Here is an 11,599-nt window from a genome sequence, read left to right on the forward strand (position 1 = left end):
ACCGCGCCCGGCCAAGAGAATCCTTTTGAGTATGAGAAAAACAGGCAGAACTAGGGAGCCCCATAAACGTTTTCAGGCTTGAAGAGAGGAAGGAAGAAGTGATTCAGGTCAGGAGGAACATGCCTCAAGGAATAGTGAAGGCATAAAGAGGGAAGGGGGTGCTATGCTAACTCAAAGTCAGCAGGCAGGGAAGGCTGGCTGAGGCTGGGGACTAGATGGGTGAGGCTCAGCTCCTCAAGGAATGGAAGAAGACAAGGGCCTGGGGTACGACATGCCAAATCCAAGTGTCTGCAGAGGTCCCAGGGGTTCTGGCGGGGCACAAGGTAGCAGTAGAGGAAGGGAGTTGAGTTTTTTGGGTGAGAGGGCAGGGGTGCCATCACAAAGACAGGACCCAATAAGTAATAAACTCCTGTACACATCTGTTTCATATTATAAATACACATTATATACAAAATAATGTTATAAAATGTAGAAAGGTCAGTGCTTCTGATTCTTAAATTATTGAAATACTAGACTCCAAAATAAACTACAAAAAAAAAAATAAAAAAAAATAAAAACTCATATTATTGATTTCTGAAGACCAGCTTTGAGGGTGGTCTGGGGCAGTAGTGGACCAGAGCCCAGGCTCGAGGTCATGGAGATGGGCTTGAGGGAGGAAAGGGCCCAGGCGGTCGCAGCACCTGATTTCCCCCTCAATGGAGTTTCCAACATACTGCCCTGAGTGCCCCAGTTAGGTCTGGCACCCTTGGCTGGTGGGAGGGGCAGGCCCTCTGCCTGTCTGCTTACAGGAGCCCAGGGCCAGAGGGTGACAGAAGCCGGGTAGATCGACATTCTTGCCCAAAGGACCTAGACCAGAGAGCCAGGCCCGCACATGGTAGTTGGAGGCAGGGGCAAAAAGTACTCCCCTCCCTCAAGCACTCACCTCACCTGCAGGGCAAACCCTGCCAAGAGACGCACCCAGTGGTTTTCCAGCCCACAGGAGGCCCTGCCCTCACTGGCCCCCTCTCTCCTTTCTGATTTGGGCCCAACTGTTGCCATGGAGCCTGGGCCAAAGGCACTTTTGGAAACACGGATGCCAGTGGAGGCCACAGCAGCTCCAGGACCCATGGGGCTACTGCCACTCTCTCTGGAAAACAGGCCGGAGCCCCAGAGGGAGCCCCCTGAAGGCCACTGCTGGCAGGGCAGGTCCCAGTGGCATCTCTCCTCTCCTCTGTTCCCCTGGCTGGTGCAGCTGCCAATCTGATGCCAGACAGACACCCAAAGGTGTAGAAGGGTATTGCATCTCTTGGCAAGTTCACAGTCTGTCCGGTTCCTGCCATTCCCTCCTCCTCCTGAGAGCAGCACGTTGCATATGAAAAACGTCCCATCCAGGATGCAATGTAAACAATGCAGAAGGAAGGTCCAGCCGCGGGGCTGAGCAGGGATATCCAGGTAGGCTCCTGCCTTATACCTGGGAGCAAGCAGAAGGCAGGGAAACAGGTTACCCTGGGCATGCACACTCCCTCTAGGCCCTCCCTGGGCCTCCCTGGGAGAAGCCGATGGGGCAAGCAGGGGCCAAGGGCAGGTGGGGCAGTTCTCCCCAGTCTTCAGCCCAACACACACACGGGCTTGGGAGCTTGTGCTCATGAGGTCAATAGAGGAAGCCAATGGGAAGGGGCAGGAGGAGCACAAGGGGTGAGGGGCTCCCTCACCCATCAGAGGCTGGCAAGCAGTGCCATATGGCTGCCCAGCCCAGCACCAATACAGCAGGAAAGGACCAGACCAGGCTTGCCACCATGGTTTCTGTTTCATGCCCTTTGTGGCAATGAGGCCAGTAGGGACCCAAGGCAGTGAGACCAGCAGGGACCAAATGGATCAGGCATCCACTGAACTTGGCCTGCCAAGGCAGGGTTCCGACCTACCCTTCAGGAAGGGCCCATGGGTCAAGAGGGACCAGGCCACTTTCCCACCCACAAAAGCCAGGAGGGAAGGCGAGCCCAGCACTCACCTCCGTGGCAATGACACATTCGTTCCTCTCCTCTGATATCAAACACACAGACTGGTACATGGAGTCCCTGGGGGAGCATATCGCTGATATCCGACACTCTGGCTTTTCACTGAGGGAACATAAGACAGGTGTGTGAGGGCAGGACGGGGAGAGGCTCATGGGGAGGGAGGACCCTGAAGAGCCAAAGCGCACCTGCAGGCTGGTTCTTAGGGAAGACACAGGGGCTGGAAGTGCCCAATGCTGGGCTGCTGCGGCGGGGCGCGGCGCAGGGACACTTAGGAACAGGCCCCTAAGAGAGCCACAGGCCTCCCAACCTCACCAGAAGGGTCTGAGCCCTGCAAAAAGCCAATGTTGCCACTAGAGGCAAGCCACACTATGGAAAGATGGAAGTCACAAGAGACACCCTAGGGACACTTGACATGTGTGAATGAACAAATGAATGAATGGGAGGGAAGGACAAAGGACCCCTGGCAGAAATCCTACTGGAGGATCTTCCTGTCAGTAACAAAACCCCAGCTGCTTAACTGCTTCCCGCCTGGCCTAGGAGGGGCCCAGGCAGAACCATGTCAGGCCGGTGGCCAGGCCCTGGGCTTCCGGGTGCCACTCACCTGTGTAACCGCAGTGGCGCCTTCTCCCCTAAGCTCTTGTCACTGTGGGGAAACTTTCCTGGCATGGTCCCCCGCCCCAGGGGTCCTGGGGCCAGATTATAGTCCAATGTGTGGTTTTGCTGTTTGCCACAATTGGACTTGTCCAGGCCACAGTCCACTTCCAGCTCCTTCTTCTGGTTTGTGTTTTTAAGCTGGGCGGCAGGAATCAGGTTGTCCTTCTGGAAGTCTGACAAGTTGTTCATGGCCTCCCTGCTGCCGTCGTCTGGCCGTCGAAGCCGCAGCTGCCGCACAGCCACTGCCACCATGCCCAGCAGCACCAGCAGCACCGCCAGCCCCACGCCCAGGGAGACGGCCACCCAGGGGAAGCTGGGCGGCAAGCCCACGGGGAACTCGCAGCGGCTGCCCACAAAGCCATATGGGCAGTTGCACACGAAGGTGTCTGTGGAGAGGTCAGTGTAGCAGGTGGCCCTGTTGAAGCAGGGACTCGAGGCACAGGCATCGATGGATGTCCGCACCTCACAGCGCCGGCCAGAGAAGCCGGCAGGGCAGGTGCACATAAGCCCATTCTCCAGGTCATGGCAAGTGCCACCATGGGCGCAAGGGTTACGGGCACAGTCACTGACGTGGCGTTCACAGTAGGTGCCCGTGAATCCAGGACGGCAGCGGCACATGCGGCTTGGACCTCGGTTTAAGCACTGTCCCCCTGTGAGGATGCAAGAGACACAAGTCAGTGATAGCCTAGGAGCCCCCTGGGGCATGGGGTGGGAGCCCCATTCCAGGAACATGCTCGGGCCCTTCTACCTCCACATGCAGAGCCCACTACAAAGAGAACTGCACAGAGTCAGGAGACCTGGAGTTTAGCATGACCCTGATTCTCCAGGCCTCAGTGGGCTCATGTATTAAAATGACTAGCATCTTACAGAACTTTAACGTAGACTCAGACAGATAGGCTTGAGTTTGGACCTCAGCTGTCTCTCTGGCCTGAGATCTGGCGCTTGCTGCTTACCCGTGTCCCTAAGCCTCAGTTTCCCCACTTGTTAGACTGGAGTAGAATGCTAGCCCCTTCATAGGATAGCTAGGAAGGTACATGAAGTCAAGAGCCCATGTTTGGTATATAGTTAATGCTCAGATAAGTACAATCGTGATTGTTTTACTTCATCTTCACAACCACATGAAGGACAGAGGACAGGTGTTATAGTTTCCATTCAGTGATGAAGAACCGGCAAAGCCAGAGGCTTCAGTGAGAGAGCAGATTCCCTCTCAGCCTTTCCCACCCCTCTCCAGCTCCTAAGCGCTGCCTGCCTGCCTGCCTCACAGAGGGTCACCTGGGAGCCAGATAGATAAGGATTACCAACAGGCTTTGTGCCTCAGAAGGAGCGAACATTCAAGATGCCTCATGCTACCTCATGCTCTACCTGGGCACGGGGCAAGATGAGGCCTCCAGGAGCAGGGCTCTGACTGAATCACTGCCTCCTTTGAGGAGAAACACGGAGCCTCCAACATCCCTCTCTCCAGCTCAGGACTTCCTGGGGAGGGTCAGAGGCCACCCCAGCCAGGACAGCATTCTGACATGGGAATAGGAATGGAAGCTGTGCAGGGTGCACACCACCCCTGCTCCTAAGGCCTGCGTGCTACTAACCAGCTCCACTTCCACAGCCCTCCCAGCTGATCAAGCAAGCTCTTCGCCCTCCGGAGCAGATGGGGGGCCAGAGTGGCAGACAATGCCTCACTCCTCTCCTGACCCTCCCTCACCAGAAGTCTCTCTCAGCCCCAGTACCAGTCCACCAGGTTAGAAGGGCAGCAGGACATACCGTTGGCACACGGGTTGCTGGTGCATCTGTCCACTTTCTTCTCGCAGTTGGAGCCGGTGAAGTTGGGGGGGCATTCACAAGCATAGCTGGCCCCCTGGTTGCGCTCCCGGCAGGAGCCCCCATTGAAGCAGGGGGAGTCGGCGCAGCTCAAGGTGCTATGTTCACAATGCAGGCCATAGTAGCCTGGGGGACACAGGCAGTGGTAGCCATCCTCCTGGTCCTGGAGAGATACCATAAAGGAGCCAAAGTCAGACCCTGGGGGGCAGGGATGCGTGACTGAAGGCTGGGCTCCACCTGCCCACAATGCCTGTCCATGGCTGTACATCCACTGGCTGCCTAGGTTAAGGATGCCCAGACACCACCTGACACCTCTGTCTTCCTGAGCTGGTCTGGGCCTCACCTTACAGCTGCCTCCATTGCGACAGGGGTTGCTGTCACACTCGCTGAGCTCCAGCTCACAGTCCACACCAGTGTAGCCTGGGCGACAGGTGCAGGTGTAGCTGCGCTGCCCGCTGTTGGAGCACGTTGCCCCATTCTTGCACGGGGAGTGGTGGGTGCAGTAGTTGAGATCTGCAGAAACAGGAACCAAGCAGGTGAGCAGGGCCAGGGAAGGCACTCACCTCTAGGCTCCTTACAGCCCATGTTTGGCTCAAAGACGCCTCAACTCAAAGTCTCCCAGGCCCAAACATCCTTCCTCCACTACCGATAAAATCTTTTTTTTTTTTTTTTTTTTTTTTTTTTTAACAGAGTCTCGCTCTGTCGCCCAGGCTGGAGTGTAGTAATGTGATATAGGCTCACTACAACCTTCGCCTTCCAGGTTCAAGCAATTCTAATGCCTCAACCTCCCAAGTAGCTGAGATTACAGGCATGCGCCACTGTGCCCGATTAATATTTGTATTTTTACGGGGTTTCATCAGGATGGCCAGGCTGGTCTCGAACTCCTGACTTCAAGTGATCCACCCGCCTCGACCTCCCAAAGTGCTGGGATTACAGGCCATCGCACCCGGTCTAAAATCATGTTTCTTCAAGCACCTTGAATCACATATGACCAGTGCAGTCAACCAAAAGCGAAACAACACAACTGGAACTGGAAGACGGTCCGTCCTGCCAGGGAAACTCACAAACTGCCAACCAAGTAGGAGGAAAATAAGGAAGAAGAGCGGAGGGCAAGGCCACAGGTTGGGGAGGAAGTCAGAAAAGGCATCATGGAGGAGGGGCAGCTGAGATAAGCCTGGAAGTAGGGATAAAATTTCAACAGGTAGAAATGGTAGAGGAGTGATGTGAGCCACCATAGGCAGTGATCGGGCACTTTTTAAATGAAGAGGTGTTACAAGGGCATTTTGAAATATAAGTATTTGGTATTTTATTTGGGAAGGACAGGGAGGGAGAACCAGACAGAGTAAATATAGGGCCTGCAAGTGCTGTGTTTGCATACAGTGAGTATATGACTGTGTCACCTGGGAGCAAATACGGTGGAGAGGGAAGGGAATGAGCAGGAACCAGATGCGTGAGTGTTGGGGCGGGGATGGTAGTAAAGGGACAGACACACACACACACAGAACACAGGGACTGAATCTCAAGACCCTTGTTGACAGTAAGTCAGGGCCTAGGCAATTTATTTCCATCCTGGCAAGCCCTCCGCCCACCCTACCCAGGGCTGCACTGGTGTCTCTGGGCAGCAGGTGCACCCATTTGATCCTGAAAATGGGAGGCACAGGCTGCAGCTGGCTAGCGGGATGCAAGAAAAAAGGCTTCCTCCTCCCCTAAGGTTGAGACTGAAAGGCCCCTGTATAGCCAGAGAGTGACTACCCCTAAACACCAGGTAGAGACTGCATGGGTTCAGGCAGGTGGTGACTAGGTAAGAGCAGGGGAGGCTGTTTGTGCCCACACCAAAAAGTCGGTTAGATGCCACTCCGCCCAGAGGCCCAGCTCACCCACAGCCTCAGGTGGCCGGTGGGCACACCCCACCAGACAGCTGTTTAGGGGAGAGCTGCTCAAACAGCCCTGGAAGGTAAGCAAACACTCAGGGGGTTAATAGGTAACTACGGGGTAGAAAGAGGAACTGAAACTGGCATCCCTCTCTCTTTGGTCTTGCGAGGATTTATGAGTGCAACCTCCAGGCTGCCGACCTTGTCATCCTCCTGGGTTCTTCAGTCACCCTGGCTCCACCACCCCCTGCCTCCGCACCTGGAGAAGGACCCACTGCCTCATTCTAGGCAAGTTGTAAAGATCCTTAAAAGACCCTAGATCCTTGGAAGATCATGGGAAAGCCAAGTCTGCAGTCACCAAGTAAGAAGGATCCAGGCAACAAATCGGATTTGCACCCCCCAGCTCCATCTCTCCCACCCACTCTGCATCCTTTCTTCACCCTGACTCACCTTGGTCACAAAACAGGCCTCCCCAGCCCTCATCACAAGTACATTGCCAGGGAGTGCTGCAGGTGCCGTGGCGACAGCCATTGTGGGGGATGCATTCGTTACACAGCCGGCCCTGCCAGCCTGGGCGGCAGCTGGGGAACAAGAGAGAGGCAGAGTGAGGTGAGAGGCCTTGGCCAAGGGAGGGCTCCCACTCACCACTTCCTGTCCCCTACTCACAGGCACTCTGCTGGCTTGCTGCAGTAGCCATTCTGTTCATGACAGCCCGAAAGACAGATAGCTAAGGGAAGAGCACAGAGCTGGGTGAGGCTGGGATGCCAAGGACTCTTAAGCTCCATTCTCCCCTGCTGGCCCTGGGGGTCCCCTAGCTCTCCTGGGCCCACTTCCTATTCCTGGCCTCCCAGAGGAGCCCTGGGTATCTTAAAGTGAAATGATGGCACAGGGAAGGAGAAGTCAAGTTGGATGGAATGTCATCATGGGCTTCTTGTGGGCTTTGGCATGATGGGAGGAGCACTGGGAAGAGAGAGGAGGTCTGAGGCCCAGCCCACCCTCAGCATCCCTAGCTGTCCCTGGTGTCCCTAGGTGTCCCTGAGGCCCAGCTAGTAGGAGGCCCAGACCCACTCTTCAAGGGAGACAAGCCGTGACCAAGAAGCTTCACTGTGTTTGCTCAGGGGACCCTCCCCTTCCACACAGGTGGGAGCTTGGCTGCTTACGCTGTTGGCAGTACTCCCCAGTCCAACCGGGCAGGCAGGACAAGTTGCCATCTGGCTGGCACACATAGTGGCCGAAGTGGTCATTGCGCTTCTTGCACAGGCGGGAGCAGTTGTCTCCATAGTAGTTGTCACTGCAGATGACCCGGTAAGAGTAGCGCAGCCTCGTGAGGGTGCTGGTTTGTTCATCCAACAACCAGTTCTGACCCACAGCTAGGGAGCCCTGGATGGCGATCTTGCTGATGAGTGCATCTGGTGGCAAGGCCTCTGAGGGGGCAGAGGGTCGGGTCAGGGAAGGGTCGCCAGTCCCCAGGGGTGCCCGTGACGGCTGGCCAATGTCCTTCTTGGCTGTGATGATGGTGATCAGCCAACAAATCAGCCCAGTTATCCAGATGACCCCCACCTGCCAGCAAGAACAGGCCAGAGAGACCCAAAGCCCCGCTCCGTAGCTGCCCTATGTGTGTGCATGTGCAGGGGGCCTGATAGTATTCAAAAAGGGGACAATAGAAGGATGTTAAGATATCCCAGGGTCTTGGAGGCAGATAGGGAGGGGAAAGAGGAAAAGAGGTCAAAATGGAAAAAAGAAAAAAAGAAAGAAAAGCTCCCCAGGCTAGGGAGGACCCTGGGAGCAGGGGGTCCTTTGGTGCCCATTCAGGGGTTCTGCCTCCAGAGGTGGGTAATGGTTTTCTTTTTTCCTTTTCAAAGTGAGAATTGTTGTGCTGCTGAAATATCCTTTTCCTCTGTGTCAGAACAACATCCCAAAGCCATTATTCCCTTTCCAAAGGAGCGGAATTCGCGAAAGGTGTAAAATACAGGAAGGGGCCCGTCAGCGGCGCTGGCAGCTTCAGCCTTTCTCACCGCCGTACTCCCCGCGTTCCCACGCCAAAAATAACCCGCAGGAAACGCAATTGTGCTCTGAGTCCAGGCAGCGAGCGGAATCCGAGCGTCCAGCGCGGGGCGCAGCTCCAGGCCCAGTTAAGCGTCCTGCCTCCCACCCCAAAGCCCGCACTTCCCCCGCCTAGAACAGATTAACTCTTTCGGCGCTGCGCCGTGTCGCCCCCGTGTGGTGGCGGAGCGAGCTACTCACCTGGCCGCAGGTCGTCTCCTGGTGCGTGCCAAGCTTCGATGATGAGTGAGAAGGTACCCTGGGAAAGGGGGTGGGGGAACGGAGAGATGGCGAGATGAGCAAGCCGGGAGAGGTGGGGGTGCCTTGCGGCAGCCTGTCTAATTAATCTAATTGCAGGATTCAGTTACTGCGCCCGGGTCAACATAACCGGGCTGCGCACAGTGTAGCGCTTGAGCAGGGAAGGCGAGAGGAGAACCCCCGGTAGAGAGAGGGTTGAGGGACGAGAGAGTGTGTAAGCGAGAGCCACTGAAGGAGCGGTTGGTAGGGTACCGCACCAGAGTGTTAGGTAATGAAAGATGTGTCCCAAGAGCTGGGGACGGGAGGACATAAACTGGGAAGAGGCAGACTGGTGACAGCCTTCTCTGGGATTAGGTCCCAAGAGAGAGTTGGAAAGAAAGAGCCAGGAGAGAATGCATCCTGGGCTTTTGCGGGGTGGGGGTGTGTGCAAGGAAATCTGGGGAGGGGGCTTTGGTCCCAGGGCGCCTCCTCTCTCGGCTTCTGCGACCTCCCAATGCGCCCAGGCTGTGCTCACCGGCCAGGTGAAATTGAAGGGCAGTTGGAGAGGGTTGCGTCCCCCGCCGCTACTGTCGTCCCGGACAGCGAAGGAGTTGGTGCCCAATACCGGCGTGGAGACGCTCCCAAAGGTGCAGGGTCCGGGCGAGACGACCGCCTGGAAGTGCTTAAGGCAGACGCGGAAGAAAGTCCGGCAGCCGGGCTCGCAAGGCCGCCCACTGGCCAGTACGCCGCGCTCGTTGACGAACTCCTGCAGCTGCAGCTGGAAGACGCCGGAGCCGGCCGCGCGCTATTGCACAGGGACCGAGGGAAGGAGGGAGGGGACTGGTCAGCTCAGCTGGTGCCCGGGGCTCAGGCCCAGAACGCGGCAGAGGGGACGGAGAGGGCGCGGGACGTGTTACCTGCTGCCAAAGTGCCACCAGCAGCAGTAGCGCCCAGCCAGAGGCGCTCCAGGACGCTGCCGCCATCCCCTGGGGCGTCGCTCTCTCCACCCGTGGGCCCTGAATCTGGCTGTGTTCGCGACGCCGCTTTCCCGCGCGTCCGCCAGCCGGCGGGGTCCCTGAAAAGAGGCGCTCCTCTCGGTACGCTGCTCCCCTTTGGCCTTCTCGCTAGCTCCGCTGCAGCTGCCGCGGTAGGTAATCCAGGTGACTGCGACTGGGCGGCGACCGCGCAGAGGACGTGTCTTCCGTCTAATCCTGGGGTTGCAAGCGGGCTAGAGCCGAGGTACGCTGCACCAAGGCGGCTGGGGCTGCGGCTCTTGGCCTCGTGTTCCCGGCCTGCGCGCAGCGCCGCTACTGAAACCTGCGCGCTGGGAGCCTTCCTTATATATATTGGCTCCTCTCCTCGCCGCCTGTCACTCAGACTCATGGTCATTCTCCCCTCCCCTCCCGGCCTCTAGCAGCTACAGTCCCAGCGCCGCCCGGAGGGGGCCTCCGCCCCCGCCGCTCCCCCCTCCCCGTCAGCCAGTCGGGCGCAGGTTCCCGCCCCTCCGTGCAGCTAGCAACCTCTAGGTTCTCCAGCTCTGCGCGTGCCGAGGTGACCAGTCCTCCGTGATGGCGGGGTTAAGGGCTGAGACCCTTGCCTCCGGAGGATAGAGGGGTTGGCCGGTAATGGGGCAGGAGGTGAGCGGGTGGTTCGGGGATGGTCTTGGGGGCGGAGACACTAGGTAGTCGCTGTAGGCTGTGCGTCCGCAGCAGGCACTAGTTACCTAGTGTTCTAAAGCAGGTAAAAAGAACTTAAACCTGGAATGCGAAAACCAGCGCTAGGGAAATCCGATCTCGTTTTCCTTCCTGGACCTTCGGGAGCCCTTGTCTCATCGGCCCCCAACCTATGAGTGCCCACCCCACCACGCGTCCCCAGCGCAGCAGGGAAGCCAGCAGAAGCGTTAACCTCTCCGTGGCCACTCTGAGCAAGGCTAGGGGCTAAGGGTCTAAGGCTCCGGGCCCTTTCTGTGCACCTGTTGGGCGTCTCCCTCTCTAGCTGCGGGGGCGTGCCCAGCGCGTGCCTTCTCCCTTCTGCCCCCTGCCAGGGCTTGGCGCGTGCCAGAGACCCAGACGCGTGGTCCCTGAGGTGGGGGAGGGCGGGGCGTGGCCCCGGAGGTAGGAGGGGGGCGCGTCCTCAGCTGTATGGTAATGAGGTTCTGGCCCCGCCTCCAGCGCGTCCCCTCACCTGGGTCCGGCTTCAGTTCCTGCGCCCACTGCCTCCCCCCACCCCAGCAGCCCCAACCCCCCGGCCGCGCCCTGTCGCTCCGCTGGGGCAAGAAGGAACTCTCCTGACGCCAGAGTTGGCTCAGGCCACTGGAGAATCAAGGTGAGGGACTAAGGCTGGGTCGGCCCGGGTCCTCGCCTCATAAGGCGGGATGTGGGTTGGAACTGGAGGTGTGCGGAGTTGTTTGAGTTTCAGGTGGCTTCACAAGTCTCGCCCGCGAGGGTCCCCCGGGTGGCTCCACTCCTCCAAGCGGCAGCAGCGCAGCTGCTTTCTCGGAACCCGGCGTGATCCCCGGAGGCCTCAGACCGGGGAGGGCCGGCTTCTCCCAGTCTCGGGGGTGCAGGGGAGCGCTCTCTTTGCGACGCTGAGGACGGCGGGGGCCCTGTGTCTTCAGCTGTCAGCCCGCCCTCAAGGTGATGGCTGTAGTCGGGCGATAAGATCAGCGCGGGGGGGAGCCGGGACGCGGCGCGAACCCGGGGGAGGCGGTAAGGGTAGGGGAGCGGCGAGGAGCCCAACAGCTGCCAATGCCGAGCATAGTCTGATTTTTTTTTTTTTTTGACTTGGGTGGTGGTGGTGGAGGACTCGGGGGCGGGTGTGGGCGGGGGGAGGATGAGAAACAAGAGGTTGGGAGCGTGGGTTGGGGGAGGGGCGAGGTGAGGAGACGGGCTCCGGGGTCCCCCACGCACGGCCACCCCTCCCAGTCACCATCTGGCGCGAGCGGGTTGGCGTGGGGAACCGAGGTGGGGCGGGGCGGCAGATGGG

At 58.2% G+C, this 11,599-nt stretch overlaps 1 protein-coding gene across 1 annotated transcript; it reads right to left on the bottom strand.

The window, feature by feature from the left end:
• Positions 1 to 399: 399 nt before the first annotated feature.
• DLL4 (delta like canonical Notch ligand 4) lies at positions 400 to 9,940 on the bottom strand. The gene is made up of 11 exons (XM_017895455.1): positions 9,532 to 9,940; positions 9,150 to 9,419; positions 8,579 to 8,636; positions 7,495 to 7,758; positions 7,001 to 7,061; positions 6,785 to 6,915; positions 4,807 to 4,976; positions 4,407 to 4,626; positions 2,596 to 3,298; positions 1,988 to 2,096; positions 400 to 1,450 (listed from the first exon to the last, which is right to left on the bottom strand). The coding sequence occupies exons 1-11, from the start codon at positions 9,595 to 9,597 to the stop codon at positions 1,445 to 1,447; spliced, it is 2,058 nt and encodes a 685-aa protein (XP_017750944.1). The 5' UTR covers positions 9,598 to 9,940; the 3' UTR covers positions 400 to 1,444.
• Positions 9,941 to 11,599: the final 1,659 nt, after the last annotated feature.

Source organism: Rhinopithecus bieti, unplaced genomic scaffold (genome assembly GCF_001698545.2).
Source record: "Rhinopithecus bieti isolate Rb0 unplaced genomic scaffold, ASM169854v2 scaffold_26426, whole genome shotgun sequence".
Classification (NCBI taxonomy): domain Eukaryota; kingdom Metazoa; phylum Chordata; class Mammalia; order Primates; family Cercopithecidae; genus Rhinopithecus; species Rhinopithecus bieti.